The sequence below is a fragment of the Plectropomus leopardus genome, chromosome 4 (assembly GCF_026936395.1).
Source record: "Plectropomus leopardus strain MGB_pleo_1.0 chromosome 4, ASM2693639v1, whole genome shotgun sequence".
NCBI classification, from domain to species: domain Eukaryota; kingdom Metazoa; phylum Chordata; class Actinopteri; order Perciformes; family Serranidae; genus Plectropomus; species Plectropomus leopardus.
In genome coordinates, this window is record NC_142179.1 from 5,809,292 (window position 1) to 5,826,476 (window position 17,185).

At 36.4% G+C, this 17,185-nt stretch overlaps 1 protein-coding gene across 1 annotated transcript in view; it reads right to left on the bottom strand.

The window, feature by feature from the left end:
* Window positions 1-237: 237 nt before the first annotated feature.
* Window positions 238-17,185, bottom strand: part of smarca2 (SWI/SNF related BAF chromatin remodeling complex subunit ATPase 2) — a 58,497-nt gene continuing 41,549 nt past the window's right edge. Inside the window, exons 29-34 of the mRNA XM_042489023.2 lie at window positions 16,747-16,970; window positions 11,543-11,648; window positions 10,893-10,994; window positions 9,383-9,509; window positions 8,725-8,858; window positions 238-3,135 (exon numbers count right to left, since the gene is read on the bottom strand). Of these exons, the coding sequence (XP_042344957.1) occupies window positions 3,106-3,135; window positions 8,725-8,858; window positions 9,383-9,509; window positions 10,893-10,994; window positions 11,543-11,648; window positions 16,747-16,970 (723 nt within the window). The 3' untranslated portion in view covers window positions 238-3,105. The remainder of the gene's footprint in view (window positions 3,136-8,724; window positions 8,859-9,382; window positions 9,510-10,892; window positions 10,995-11,542; window positions 11,649-16,746; window positions 16,971-17,185) is intronic.

Genomic DNA, 17,185 nt, shown 5'->3' on the forward strand with positions numbered 1-17,185 from the left:
GATATAATCTGAAGAAATATAAACATTTGGCCTGACATTCCTAAATCAGAGGGTTTTATCAAACATACAAAAGGGTCTCCAGATGTCTGATAACAGGCGTACTAGTTTGTACAAACAACGACCAATCATTCGAAAAGCCTTTAAGCGTAAACGCTGCAGCGTGAACAGCAAAATCTGTTACACGTGCACACTAAAGATGGCGAAAATGGTTTCCAGCAAACAATTATACGAGAAACCTTTTTTTTGTGCTGAAAATCGGTGAGATTTTATTTGCCCTGGGCTATGAGATACAACCACAAAGACACTGTGCAAAGAAAGCAAAGATTAAGTCACACTTATGGAGAGTCGGCAAGCACATGTTACACAAACAAAAAATGATGTATATCTGCATGTACACAGTATATTGCCAAAAGATTTCATGCTACAAACAACATACTTAAACCGATAAAATGAGGGCTCAAAACTAACACAGGAACACAAACACTTCAATCCAAATAAATCAAAATATACTGTTATATTCACTGTGTCATTCAAATCAAAATTTGTAATACTGTTTTGTGTATTTTCCGTCATTTAAAGTCTTTAAAAGTCCATATAAATCCAGCTAAGACTTTGCTTTTTACAGTCTGTTTGCGACATGTTTTCCAAACGCTTTAAAAGCTACATTTAGCTATGACAGATGCTGGTTTAACTCAACAAAACAAGACCTTTCAAAATCATCACAACAAAGTCAAAAACTTCTACTCTGACACAACCTGAAAGCATCAGAGGAAAAGGGTACATGAAACACGTGGACTTACCTAAATAATGTGCCGCCTACGTAATGTAAGGTTACAATTCTTTTTCATGAAAACATTAAAAAAAAAAAAAAGCATTCAGCATTAATGGCCACCTCAAAATAATATTGAACTTGTCAAGCAATAAGTGACATTTTGTTGTGTTGGCTAAAATTTTTATTAAATATAGATTTAAGAAATAGTTTACTCTAAAAAGTGTTCGCTAAGCCCCGCCCCTCGTAGCTAAAGTTGCTTTGTCTGTCGAGCTTTCTATTCTTTTTTTAATAAAAATGTCAGATTTACTGAAAAAATTTAAGCGCGTTTTTAATAATTGGCTTCCATATTTCAGATGAAGGTAAACAAACAAATGGGTTGTGGTTTCTGGCAGTTATTTGTTAATTTTGTTGAAATAATCGCAGTCACTGGCAGATTTTATCAGCTAGCTAATTTAGTTGACTTCAGCCATGTGAGTTGGCTGAAAAAACTGTTTCTAGTTGACTTAAAAATGTTTTTAGCAAATTTATTTTACACAAGAATCTTTTGATAAGCACTTAATGGCTGAACAGACTTAAGAAATGCTTCATGATAATTCATAATCGAGTGTCCACTTAGCCCCTCGTAGTTACAGCTGTTGCTATTCTTGTAGTTTTTAATGAAAAAGGTGGCACTTTTAATGTCAAAATTCTTGGCATTTTTAAAAAAAATAACAAAAGATATGTAAAAATTTTACATTATGCAAAAGAGGTACTTCTCATTTCTAGCTGGTGACCGTCAATTTAGCTGAAATGGCTACTGACGCTGGCAGATTTGATCAGCTGTAGGTATAGCGAGCTAATTAAAGTCACGATTAAGTTTTGCAAGTTGGCTAAAACAAAAAAAAGGTTTCCAGCTGACTTGTTTGAAACTGAGACTCTTATAAAAGGAGTCTTACATATGCACTTAGAGTGATAACATGCTAAAAGACAAGCTGAGGCTAAAATGTCTAAGGCAAAAATGTTAGCATCGTCACCGGCTAACGGTCGACACAGAAAACATAGAAATAAAGAAACTTCACTGTTTTGTAGCACTAGACAGCGAAACAGTCTTCAAAGTTTTACAAGCACGATATGGAAAAATGTAATATTTAGACTGTTATTCTTTTCTCTTCCAGTGTAGTCAGCAGATTTTCGAGCCTTCCTCTCGTGCACTAATCACAGTTTACAGTTTGATTAGCAGCCTGAGAAACGCCTGAATGATATTTCGGCTCATGTCTGTAAACAGATATCTGCATGTGAGTGCAGATAAATGAGAACATGTAACAGGTGATATCGTCAGACGACAGCTGATAGGCTTCCAGGTCCATTTCGGACAATGCTTTGCGTTCCACGTGGACTAGAAACCAAAGTCTGCTCAAATTTGATTGGTCAGCACTGCTCGGACTGAACTCTGTGAGTGATGATGCATACATATGCAGATATCTGTTTATAGAGATTATTCTGTTCTTATCTTAACCTGTTTGAATGCTTGGTTCACATTTGGCGATTACAGACATAAATGTATATCAGCTCCAAATATTGGTTTCTGCTCTCATCAAGAACTAATAATCGGTATCAGTATCGGCCCTGAAAAAACACCATCAGTCGACCCTTCGTTTACAAACTTTTAAACTGTATGTTTTCATGTTTATTGTGGTGTTTTTTGCTCTCTTATGTTGGTTTTGGAAAGGCACCATCCTCCAAACTCTTAGCATCTCTAGTTACGGTTGCTAGGCAATGATTGGTTAACCGCTGGTCGGGGGGAGGGGCTTAGCAAACGATCTCTAACATTTGGCACTGCACGAGGTGAAACTATGAATCCAGAAAATTAAAAACTTGATTGCCTTTTCTTTTCAAAACACCACTGGCTCTCCAACTTGGATTTCCTTGGCTAAACATATATATTTGTTTTTATTACTTTATTTTTTTATTGTTATTTTGATGTCAGTATTTAATTTTCTAAAAGTGCAAGCAAGCGAGTACAAATCAAGCAAAAGCGCGTGTAGCGTGACCAAATCTTTTTTCTTCCTTTTTTTCATACAGAATTTAAATCGTCTTTTAAAGCACAGAGTTAAAAAATATACTAAAAATTTGTCTTAAAAACAGGAATATAAGCAGATTGGTATTGCTGTAGCTTATTGATTATTAGTAATACATTTCCAAGCTGGTAGGAGAAGGTGCGACAATACACACTAAAAACAGACATAGAGGACAAATGAAGTAAAAATAAAAAATACAGAAAATGAACCTGAACAACGGTGATGGAAGATATTGTCCTTTTTGTTGTAAGTGCTAGAGTTGATATCGTCCTGTCCTCACTCGTCGTCGCTCTTGTCCGACTGATCCTGCAGAAAGAGAGAGATAAAAACGTTAAAAGAGAGAGAGGGGGAGGTTTTGAGGCTGACAGCAGACACAGGAGAGAAGACGCCGCTCGTGAAGGTTTCTTATGGTTTGTTATCTTTTAAGAGCATCAACACAAAAAGATCAACGAGCTGAATACGTCAAAACCCAGAAAATATGAAAGATCTCCAGAGGAAGGAAGGTCTGAAGGTGAACACTCTCCTGTCAAGATGCTTTTCAGAAACTGATGAAGAGGAGCAGTAATATTCAGGATTTTCCTTAACTAGAATTACCGCCTGCTGGTCGGATGCCTCCACGGCTGCAGGAGTCAGGCTGCAGTTGTGGACGTTATTGCCAAATTTGATGAAATAATAATGATAGCAGTAGTAATAATAATAATAATAATAATAAACAAGAAACATTTTCTACTTAATAGTGTTGTTTTTCCCCTTCTTATCATTATGAGTTATTTTTTAAAATAATGATAATAATAATAACAAAAATAATTGATAGAACAAGAATATAGTGCTTTTCTCACAAAGAGGTTTTACATGACATGCAAAAAAAAAGTTATGACAGTTCAGATTTGGGGAGGCAGAGGGAGACAGGTATGGTAGGCTTTTTTGAAAATACATTTAAGATAGATTTTAGACCTCACAAATTAAGGTTTCAGCTAATTTAATGACTTTGAAAGCCAGTATTAATAACATTTACAGCTTTTTTAAGACCTGCAGACAACGTGCTTTAAACACACTTCACACAAACGCTTTAACCACAGTAACTGATGGACAGCTGAGGAAATCACTCACAACATTTGTCTTCACAGACTAACTTGGCTTTTGGACACGCTCCGCTGAAGGTCTTATTTTCGGCCGAGCTGTTTACATTCACCTCTAACACCCTGCAGTTTATTATCACTGTTGGCGTGAATAAACGCCCGCCTTCAGCTGCCAACTTGTGCTGAATATTGCTGAAAATCTAATGTAGGGGAAACAATGTCTGATCCCTACAGATTTAATATTCACATAGAATATCAAAATGTATTTGTCACGCTCTTAGGCTGGATTTACACTTGTGTGTTAGCGGGGATTTATTTCCATTTTATCCTCAACTCCACTACATTTTGAAGGCAAATCTTCTGATGGGTTAATGAGAGTTATGGTCTTGAATAATGGCCAGAAAAGGGTTTTGCAATACATTATTATGTCACAGTGAAGTTAACCTTATGGATATAAAATGTCATCACCTCATCATTTTATCTTATTAGACATTTTTATGAAATTTTGTCATAATTGGCATATGAATTCTTGAGTTATGGCCAAAAACGTAATTTGTGAGGTCTATTCTATGTGGGCTTTTAACACCCTGTTTATTCTAAAGTATTAAAAATAAAAATGTACTGTATCTTGTATCTTTAAAATTTTGTGTCTTACTTTCATACAGCAGATATTGGTCTTTAGTTTTGCACCTATAGCAGACACAATCAAGTCAGTCTGAGCTTTTCTCACAGGTTGACCTTTTCACACATATACACTTCCTGAAACCAGACACTAATTAAGAAATGCAATTACAACTGAAGAAAATGTCAACCACACATCCTTTAAAGTGACATTTGGGGCGGGTGCTTTGGGTAAGCTTGTTAAAAAATATCTCTGATTCATTTTCCGATAAAACAGCATTTTAAGTAAGTTATTATTCTGTCTCTCTAGACGTGTTTCCATTACATATTTGCGCAAAACTTCAGCAATATTTTTGAAATGTCAATAAAACACAATTGCAAGACGATTTCACAGAGGATTTCACGGAGGAATTGTGGATTCAAAACATTCGGATGATCCGCTCAACTTTTGAAGAGTTATGCTGCATCACGCCTGAGGGAGCCAGTTCCTACCGATAAGTGCATAGCCATAGCATCATGTGACCTATGAAACCAAAAAAACTGTTTCCATTGCATTTTTATAATTTTATGGCTTTTTCATATCGCCTGAAATACCACCTCATGCAAGCATAAGAACTTTTTTAGGTTAAAAAGGATTTAACCTGACATGTTTCCATTTGGCATATTATATATATATATATATATATATATATATATATATATATATATATATATATATATATATATATATATATATATATATATATATATATATATATATATATATATATATATTTATTTATTTATTTTTATATTTATATTTATATTTATTTTATTTCATGTTATTATTAAACTTAAGGGTTAATTGACACCGGCCTTCTGTCTCTCGAACAGTTCGGGGTCGGGCCGACAGTGACATCCACTTAATATTAACGACAGATTGTAGATGTGCAACATCTTTTGGCAACACGAGTCAATGTCTTCTTAAGTTTGGACTTATAAATATTTAATATATAAATAATATAGTACAGAAAAATAGTAATAGAAATAATAAATAATAATAGAGTCAGGTCTGTTGTTACAGTAGATCTGGAATTGTTGTAGAAAGCTCTCACATTTGCAGACATAATCTACCAAAAATCTGCCTTCAGCCAATCTGCTTGTTTTTTATTGATATATTTTGATGCAGATGAAAAATATCAAAACCTTTCAGGAGCACAGTTGAAAGCAGTCTGAAAGTTCACTGCCAACAACTGCTTAACTGTAACTGGTGTGCATAAATAACTTTTTAGATGACAACCGAATACCGTGACCAAAGTCAAACTTTCTTGATTTAAACTGACACTTAAATCAAGAAAGAAACAGGCCACAAAGTCACTCTGAATTTAAAATGTCTCTTTGACTTTCTGCAGTAAATTATGGTGCAGGGAATTAATGTCATGTGTCGAATGTTTGATGGAGATCTGCAGCTACAGTAAGTGACAGGTAGCATCATTCATTTTGTGTCTAGCTGCTTTTATTAAATTTACAAGCAGCCACTGAAAGGAATATAATTTAGTGGGAGAATATTGGAAAATATTACATTTGTGAAATCTGCCTCTATCACAGACACTTAAAACCTCTCTGATGTGTGGGAGGCAGCTGAAGAGGATCTGTTCGGAAATTAATTACATGAAAATTAGTAGTTAAGTGGTGGTTGCCATGGCTTTAATTTCCCATTACTGGTTTCACTGTATGCTTGGAGCAAATTACATGTTTGAGGAGGATAAAAACCAACAGAAGGTGTGAATACAGTCATGACAGACAGATGGCTTCATAATGGAATATTTAATCACATACAACCCGAAAGCTCGCTTAAATCGACTGCCTGGTGGAAAACTTTGGATTTATTTCATTTTTAGATTTCCTCCTCTTGGTTTCATCTTGTTTAGATCATTCTGTGTTGTGGTTGTAATTTCTGGCTGCGTTCACACACTCAAAGCTCCCTAGGGCTGTGACAATAACGGCTTCACTTCAATACTGGAGTCATGTGAGCCTACTGCAGTGCTGAGGTCATTATTTGGAGCTGATAAAGTCAGTAAATTTAACCCTTTAAACCTAAGAAATTAGTCTGATTTCTTTAAAAAAAAAAAAAAAAAAAACATGAGAAGAATGAAACGAGAAACTCAACAAGACATGGCTCCACAATTTGCAAAAACTTGGTAAAAAAGTTTCAAAAATTTGACCCCCAAATGAAAAAATATCTACAAATTTATTTTATGTATTGCATTATATTTGTTCAGACACATAATTTTAAATATTAAATCATTAATATTACAAATATAATTTTCTAAACATTTTTCTATATTTTTGGGGATAATTTTATAAAAATTCTCCCCTCATTTAAAACTAATTTTTTTTGCTAATTTTCTCATCACTTTTTCATTAATTTCACGCAGTTTGTGGGACATTTCTTGCCAAGTTGCACACTACTTTTTACCCCATAAATCTGAAACCAATCTGCTTCACTTCAAAGGGTCAAATAGCTCATGAAGGGCGTCTGAGTGCAGCACAAGAAAACTGATGCCAGTCCAGCTTCTATAGGGTTAAAAATGTGAGACTTTTACTCAGCAAAGACCAAGACTGGAGCTGCTCCGGTGTGTGGGGTTAAACAATCCATAGATCTGGATCAATATATCTATTCAATGATCAACAATGCAATTTGATTGCTGCAAAGTGAAAACAATTCCTCATCTTTAGGATACGCCATCATTTTGAAGTCCGTCAATCAGCGCAGGCAGACGGCAAGCAGCCAAGAGAAAGACGATGCGTATAATGCCACTTACTCTGGAATACATCAGCAGAGCGTAAATGTTTTGGATTTCTGAGAAAACGCAGGTCAACAGATAGAGCACGTCGTATGCGAACAATGACGTTACTCGATAAACAATCACGTACCTGCCTGGACGGGCATCTCACTCTGCTAACTTCTTGCAGCAACAGCAGCTGCTCTGTTTCAACAATGTTCGGCTGAAATTCAACCGTGCTGTTCTGTCGGGAGATGCAGTGACTTTAACCAGCGTTGAGTAAGAAGTATAAATTATAAGATGTTAACTGGTAACTGTTTGGACTGAAGTTTAAGACCAAATTTCTAAAATAAATATAAACTAATAATTGAAGGTAAGTTTTATTTTGCCCTTTTGTTCTCTATAACATGAAACATGACTTTTTTGTCTAGTGAAAAAGTTACATAATCGATGTCAAATCTTGAAAAAACAACAACATTTAGAGTGAAACACATTGAGACAACTTACTGAACTTATCATATTATCATAAACATATCTATTTGGTTTATCAACAGAAGCAGGAAATATCTGGCATTTCTCTCCAGTTTTCTTGGTGATTTTGTTTTTCTCGCTCTGCATGTGAGATTTCACAGCTTGGATTGCCGTCGTGATGAGTTTAAGATAAGGAATTTATTAAATTATTTAACAATAAATAGATAACAATTATTTTTAGATATTAAAATGCCTCGTCAGAAAAACAATTCATAAAATCCTACTTTCCATGCCGGAGCATTTTTTAAAGACTTTTGAAAAGATTTAAGTAATTTATTACCAATTAAGGCCTTATTTTCAGTTTAATGAATTCAAGGCCCTTTAAGTCTTTTTTAAGGATCCGTGTGAATTTTGTAAATTCACGTTTCAAACCTCAATATCATTGCTTTTGGCTGGTTCTCTCCGAACATGATCTGAATTATCAACATAAGCTCTTGTGTTGATATTAAGGGAAATCATTTTTGTGTTTCACAGTTAATGTTTTAACTGACCTGGGCAGCTGGTGTTTTCTGTTTTTTATTTCCTCTACAAACAGTTAAACTGCGATGAAAAACCTGCTGCCCAGGTGTGAAACAGCTGCTGATTAGACGGTTGGAGGGAAAGCAGCAGGACTTTAGATAATGAAGACCAGAATGGACATCCAGTGTGTTCGACAAAGCCCTCAGTGTGCTTTATCTCAATGTTCAGCTAAAAAATATGAGGGATTTCCGACAGCTAGCCAATACTATTAAAATGATCATAGTTGTATTTTTTTTATAATGTATTTCTCTATTTTCCCCATTTTAATTATAAGCTGCTGAGTTTGAAAAAACTCAGATTTGCCTTTTCCTGAGTAGAAATGATTTTTGCTCACAGATGAACTAATGATGAGCAACATGCAGCGGAGTGAAACCACCTACATTGTCATCCAGGTCATCGTCGCTGTCGTCGTCACTGACAACCGGCTTGGCCTTCCCCCGGCTTTGCCTCTTCTTGCCTTTGTCCTGACTGCGCGCCTCTTTACTCAGCTTGATCTTAACCCGCACAGACTTGGCTGCATGAACGAAACAAAAAAGGAAAAGGGATTTAAAGGCCTCTACATAACTCATTTTTTCATTGTTTGTTATCTAAGTTTCTAAAATCACACTAGCTCAGAGGACAAGATGATTCCATCTGAAATCACATTTAACTGGCAAACTAAAGATGAGCATTATGTGGATGTGTCAATTAAATCGCACATAAGGGAGCTACAGCATGCAGGCTTTTTTCATGTTGCTGACTGCTATTCTGCTTGTCCATCAGCTGCCTTACACGGTTTTTGGATGTGTGCAACCACTATGCTTTTCATGACAAACTGCCGTAGAAAATGCATAATAATCTACATCAGTTAGAGCTGAAACTAAAGTCCATTGTCAGCAAAATGTATCTTTAAATCAATGTTATTGTTTCAATAAAGCAAAAATGTCATCTTCCCAAATTAGTGACACTAGGGATAATATTTTTATAACAACTCGATTCTGATTCAAGCGAGGGAAAAACCAACTCGAAATATGATCTGATCGTCGTGGTGCATTTTACCCTCGGCCTCTGACTCGTCCTCGTCCTCGTCATCCTCATCGCTGTCATCTTCACTCTCTTCATCCTTTGCAATCTTCTGTCTGGCACTCTTGAAGACAGACTGAAGGACGATGGAGTCCTCGTATATCTGGGGGGGATAAAAACGACCGGATGATACAAGGAGTTCCTCGAAAACAGCATGAAGGACATCGATGACTAAGGCAGAGAAGAGTCCCATGAACAAAAGGCAAATAAATAAATAGATACAAATAATAATAGCCATTGCTATATGTTATTATGTTATTATAATTTATTCATATTGCCAAAATATGTTGCCAACATTGGATTGATCTCAATTTCATGAAAGCCTTCTTAAAGTGTGCACTGTGCAGCTGTATTATCTAGGCAAATAGAAATATCAAATCGGGACACGGTATCGGCACATAATCCATATTAAATTATTCTGATCAGGGGGAAAAAAATGTAATCACTCTCTAATATATTTTTACAGATATGTATTCTTTGATGATAGGAAGTGGCAACTCAGAAAGGAAATACAGACCATTTTTGATGTTGACCATTTTTAAAATGTCATTTGTACATTATTTTACCCAATAAAACATTTGTCTGGAAATTTGTCATAATTAGCATATGAATTCTTGAGTTATGTCCAAAAACATGTTTTGTGAGGCCACAGGGACCTTGACCTTTGACCACCAAATTCTAATCATTTCATTGTTGAGTCCAGGTGAACATTTGTGCCAAATTTAAAGAAATTCCCTAAAGGTGTTCTTAAAATATTGTGTTTACAAGAACGGGACAGACGGATAGACAACACGAAAACATGACGCCTCCAGACATGACCGACGGCCGAGAGCAATGAAACAATGGTCTGTCCGGAGGAATTTGGCTCTCCTTTTTCTGCCTCTGTCTCTTTTTGCTGGTATAATGCATTGCAAGCTGGCTACTTTTAGTAAACACAAGACTTAAAAAGAGGAAAAGAGCTTCAAGGACTCCCCCCAAAATAAAAAGAATAAAACAGATGAAGACTATAAGGGGCTCATTTTCAATGGAGCGTGGAACTTGAAAGCTAAGTCATTTAAGCGGAGGGCTTTAACAAACAATGAGTCATTTTGTCTATAAAATGAAATGAAAACGGTGAAAAATGCCCAAATAAAACATTCTTTGGTTGCTGATAGGAGGAAGGTCTTCTGTTGCATATCATATTCCTCTCATCATCATAATGTTGATGCCTTCAAATGTCTTGTTGTCAAAACCCAAAGATATAGTTTACAGTTACATAAAACAGAAGAAAAACTATTTTCCCATACGACAAAAGCTGGAATCTGAGAGTGTGAAGACTTCTGACTTAACAAACTGCTCTCATTGGACCTAAAACTTAATTTTTTCTGCACATCTTGAGAGTGAAAGCCTGCAGACGTCTGGCTCTGCATCACACGCTGCTGAGCACCACACAAAGAAAACTAAAAGATTAATTGGAGGAAGTTCCACATGGAGGAGCTGTTCTGACCTGGGATCCCTCCAGGTTGAAGGTCTGGGCGTTGTGACAAAGCAGCATCACGTCCCTCTCCAAGTCTCCCACACCTCTGTACTTATGGCTTCTCACACGGTCCTGTAGATGGAAAAAAAACATCAGCTTGAGTCTCACTGAGCTCAGCTTATGGGAGCCATCAACTACTGCAATGTCTTTATTTTCTCAAGACTCTCAAAATCTTCCTAAATGATACTTTGCATGAAGCTGATTAGGGCTGCGACTAACGATTATTGTTATTATTGCTTAATTTGTTGATTATTTTCTCTCTTCTCTCTTCTTCTCTGCCTTCTCTTAAGTAATTGGTCAACATGTCAGGAAAAAAATGTTTGCCACTATTAGGGCCAAAAGCCCTAGTTGACATGTTAAAAATGTGCTTTTTCTCAGTCTAAAACAGAAAAAAACGCAGCTTTATAACAAAAAACAATAAAAAACAAACATTTAGCCTAAAAAATAACTGAAATAATTAATAGCTGCCAATTTCATTTTTGACAATCAACAATCATCAGTGAATCAACTTATTGTTGCTTCTCAAGTTTTCACTTTCCTCCACACTCATACGACTACACAGCGCACTAAAGGTAATACATTTATTACAACTAACTAAAGCTTCATCACAGTTAACAAACCTTGATCTTTTTGAAGTCCACAGGTTTTCTGATCAGCTCATAATATTCGGGGAGCTCCTTCCTGGATGGTAACTGAACAAACACCTCGCTTAGTTGTCTTCCTGACCTGGTAACACAAGATAATTACATATCATTATCAAATTTATACTCGACTCTGTTTACAAGCAGATCATGACTTGAAACTATCCAAGATCACAGAAAGTTTTATGTCCATTTTGCTTTCATATTTTAAAATAAGTTGTTCAAAATCAGAGCTTACCAATTTGAAAATTTAGGTTGCCTCAATATGAATCAACAGCAAAATAAGACCAAAGATTTCCAGTACAGTATAAGATGAATTAAACATTTTCAGTGTGTTCTTGTTTTAGGGATCTTCTTGATGAAAGTAGAATCTCTGTTTAAAAAGGGCTAATGAGACCTCTGCAAAATTCATTAACAAGGTAAAGTTTTCAAAAAAAGCGTAATTAATGAGTAAGGAGGTGATTTTTTTGTAGAGTCTCCAGCTGTCATCTCTGCAGGAGGACCAATTAAAGTTTATTAATTACACGATCATTAAAAAAGAAAACACTTAAGAACAGCAACACTTATATTTTAACTTTCCTGTGACATTAAGTCTCACACTTTTATTTTCTCTTGGTACACTAATTGCTATTTTCCTCTTGAAGCCTGCCGTGTTATAATGTCTGTTTCTATAAATATGAATGATGCAGCACGATAAATAATAAAGTGTTTATGCTTGGGGGCCAGGTTTGCAGTTTCAAAGTTAGTGATGTAAACAAAAAGCAACTGCGCACACAGAAAGAATTGCAATTTGGCAACAAGAGTGATGATAGAAACAGAAAATCATATGAACAGGATGCTGAATAAAATACACGAGCGCAGAGAGTTTCTGTGGCTCTTTCTATTTATTTTCCAGACACGTGTACACCCATATCTAAACTAAATACTCTGAATGCTTAAGGGAGACCACCAGCTGTCAATGTCTAAGATCAGAAAGTATTTTTTATATAATTATATACTAAATATGTTTAATGCTCTGTCATTTCAAAGCAAAATCATTATCCTCCTGCAACGGAGATAAAGATTGACAGGATGATCTTGAACTGCAATTTTCCGCCCACTTATCTCCACAGAGTTTGGGAAATTGGAAAAAGAAACCAGTTAGTGAGGAGAAATGAATGTCTGTGTGTTTTACATCACATTTTTCACATCAATAATACTAACAGCTGCTCATCTGCATTGCTTCCTCACAGAAAAGGTTTTCTACAGCATCACAAAAGTCTCTGAAGCACCGAACCATCCGCCGCAAATTATTATTACATGTTTACTCTATTAGGAGTTCAATTCTGCCAAAACAGACTTCTCACCGTTGTGTTTTGAGACTGAATTAGCATAAAGACAAAATTAAACAAGAAACCTTGAGGTGAGAGAAACAGGCCTCTGACTGGAAAGGAATTAAAATACTTGGACCAACTGGGAAACGCTGTGCAACTTAAGTACATAAGAAGTAGTCTGCACACACTCAACGATGGAAATTACAACATATCGGACCTTAAATCTGCAGTCATTAATTCATGACCACTCGAAGGAGAGTGTAGAGCTACAGGGAATGAAAAACAAACTGACAGCTACTACGTGCACTGGGTATATTCATGCACAGAAACAGAGATTAATTCCTTCTCCGTACAAACCTGCTTGGCAATAAAATGTTTTCTGATCCTGATGCTCTACAAGAAAAGAACGAAGATCAGCACAAATTGCAACAAGCAAGGCTCCAAAATAATTTCAGCAGTATACAAAGAAAGAAAAATGGCTGCCAAAAACCTGATTTCCCTGTAAGTTAGCAGAAATAATAATTCAACTTCACTGTACGAACAACAGAAATTTAAAAAAAATGTATTTCTTTAGTCTTATCTCAACTTTTTTTTGTAACAATTAAAGTAATAAATCCCTGGATTAATCTCAAGTATAAAAATAAAACCCTCAAATTACTCTTAAATCTAGACTACCACAAGTATTTCAGGCTCACCGATGATTTTAATATTGCACAATCTGTCTGCTGCCTCTGACTAGTGATCCTCATCATATGTGTATGCAGTGATTGAGCTAACATGCTGTGATCTTAGATACAAGTCTGATTTAGGGCTGGATAATATATCAATATTATATTGATATTCTGATATGAGACTACATATCATCTTAGATTTTGGACATTGTTAGAAGTATTTTGTGTTTTCCTGGTTTTTAAGTCTGCATCACAGTAAAGGTGTGTCTATTTTTAACGTACCACACTGTTCTAGCTGTTCTATTATTTGCCTTTACCAACTTGATAATTATATCCACATTACTGATTTTCTGATTGACTCATCAAAAATATTATTGCCAAAATATTTTGTGATAGCACCAATAATTAACCCTACAATATTACTGAAATATCGATATATTGTGATATCTCACTTTCCCTATATTGCCCGGCACTAGTATGATGCCTCTTGGCGCGGTTTTAGGACCTCTGGGAAAAGACATAATTGTTGACTCTCATGACACTGGAATGACTGGAAATGTGACCAGGAGGGTTTCAGTTTCTCCTCATGGATACTGAGGAGCGAAATGACAAGTGATATTTTCATACCGGCATCAAACGTGTGTACGTACACCTTAATCTGCCTTACGGGGGAAAAACTAGACCGTTTCTCGCTTTACAGCAGAGAATTTAGTTTATTAACTTGCAGTTATCTCAAACATGAGTGAAATTTAACTTTGATTTGGAGTTCAGATCAAATCATCATGTTTGATGTTATGCCCTTTGGAGGTTAAGTTTCATATACGGGGTTTTAACAGCAATGCAACTTCAGGAATCCTGAAGTCTAGGAGTGGAATTTCCAAAAATCTGTCCCAGTCTAGTGTCGTGAGAGGAGTGCCAGAGCTATGATTGAGATGCTCTGGGATGAACAACCGTCAACTGGGAGAGGAAAGAATTCGACTTCTGGAAAAGGCAGGTAGCAGTTTCCTGGAAAAAGCTTTGGCGTTGTGGTCAGCCAGTGCATATTTGAATAATGGGAGCACAGATGCACATGTTGTTTAATATTACAGAGAAAGAGTCACATGATTTTGCACATGGGTGAAATAAGAAGAAACGCAGACGCAACAGGAGAGACCACACAAATGCACTCGCACACTAAATTTGAGTGCTGGACTGAAAAAATACGGGGATGTTGATCAACTGAGCAGTTCCAAAGACATGACTTCATGTCTGTTACCACGCTGACCACAGAGATATCTCAACTTTCCATTAGATTATCAAGCTTTGCCTATTTTCTACACTCTCAAAAACAGCAGTGCTTTTTTGCACTCAAAAATAAATAAAAGATTCACCACAACAAGAACTACAGAGTATTTTTCTCAGACTTCACAGAACAAATGTTTCAATTAAACTTGAGTTTCTACAGTTCATAAACTGATTCAGGTGCACAGGAGGAGACAACACTTATAGCATTAGCTTATAACTCCATTATAGCAGGTTGGCCCCCTAAACAGAATTGGGAGCAATAGCGCCTCCCTTTGGCTGGTCTCCACACTGTCTCCTGCTGTTAATAGATGAATTTGTCGGCTTATTTTAGAGCTGCGTTCTAAGAGTCAATCGAACACATTTAAACAGACAGAAAACGCAGAGATGTTTGGGTTAATTCGGTGCTCGCCCACTTGTAACTCATAAATCAGGCTTCATGAAGGAGTAACATAAGAAAGTGAAATCGGACAGAAGCTGTATGTTACACATGAAAGTGCTGTGTGGAGAAGCTAATTAATCCCTGCAGGTATTACTTGTGACTTTATGACTTAGACCAAGAAATGTTATGATTTATTGAATCCATATCTTAAGGAATGTATAACTGAATAAATATTAATCACACCATTCGGTAAAAGTAGAATTCTGTCAAGGAAACAGCCGTATTCACATATATTGCTTGGTTGGTCCTTTATCTACAAACCACTTATATAAAAATAGACTTTAAACGATATTTATTAAAGTTAAATTGATTTCATGAAGCAGAAGCATGTGGCTTATTACACAGTCAGCCTACTATCACCTCAAGAACATATCCAGGATAAAAGGACATATGTCTCAGCAGGACTGGAAAATCCTGTCCATGCATTTATCCTCCTTGACTGCTGTACCACCGTCTTCACAGGTCTCCCTAAAATATCTATCAGATGTTGTTGGTTTGTAAAGCAATCAACTGTTTATGGCCCAAATACATTTCTGATTGTCTGCTTCACTATGAACCATCGAGACCTCTCAGGTATTTTGGGACAGGGTACCTTCTGTCCCCCACATATCTGAGACAAACTCCAATAAAACTGCAGGTCCGCTGCAACTTGAAGTTCCTTTAAATGAAGACTGAAGACTCTGTTCTTTGCAGCTGCTTATAATTAAATTTAACATTTACTCATTTCTTACACTGCATTTTATATTTGTATTTCATACACGTCTGTCGTTTTTTTAAATCTCGATTTACTTTCTATTCTTTAGCTTTTTGAGGTTTTAATTGCACTTAAATATCCTTTTGTAAAGTGTCTCTTTTTCACTCGTCTCAAAGCTTTTGATGTTTTATGTAGAGCACTTTGAGTTGCCTCGCAGCTGAAATGTGATATATAAATAAACTTGTCGCGCCAAACTTGCCTCCAAAGACCCAAACTTCAGTTTGTTGTTAAAGCAGGTGATGACAGTACGACCCAGAGCTATCTGTTAAAAATAGACTTGATTTTGGTGAAAAGTGAAAACTTAATTTTAAGATACAGAACTCCTACAGGTTGTCCTGATCAGATTTCTTCAAAAGTGCTTGAAAAATGTAATCTTTCAGAAATAATACCGTGCTATACGCGGGTTTATAAATGACTGTGTGTCCACTTCTGAGTGCTATACGCAGGTTTATAAATGACTGTGTGTCCACTTCTGAGTGCAACTCTCATTCCTCTGTACACCCTATCCAGGCCTTACGTGGGTGTTCCTGTTTATTTTTACTGTCTCCAGCACTACACACACACACACACACACACACACACACACACACACACACACACACACACACACACACACACACACACACACACACTCACAGTCCAATACATGATCAATATAATTGTGCTGTAAGTTTTAACAACATGGACTGGTAATCTAATGAGATGTAAATAAATGTGCTTACCCGTCTCTGTAGTTGATGACCGTATCGATGATGGTGTTCATTTGCTTGGTGAGTTTCGGGGGGTTGGGGGAGAGTTTCTCAGCTGGTGGACGTCCGCGTTTCTTCTTGGCCTTGGAGCCTCCGTCGTCTCTGCTCGACGAGTCCTTGTCCTGACGTCTCTTGCGTTTACGCTTCTTCAGCCGGATCTCTTCCTCCATCTCCTCTAGGTTTCCATCCTCGATAGCCTGAATCAAAAAGAGCCAGAGCAAAGAAAAGGTTAGTGCTCAATCACTGCATACACATATGATGAGGATCACTGAAGTAAGAAATGTGTGAAATGAAGAATTTGAAGTATCTTCAACTCTAGCTGTTTACTTGTGAAGATCTGCTCCTTTGCGGTCCTTTAATTTCTTCAGCAGCAGGTCTCAACACCTATTTCTTCTTTTAATCAGAGCCTTTC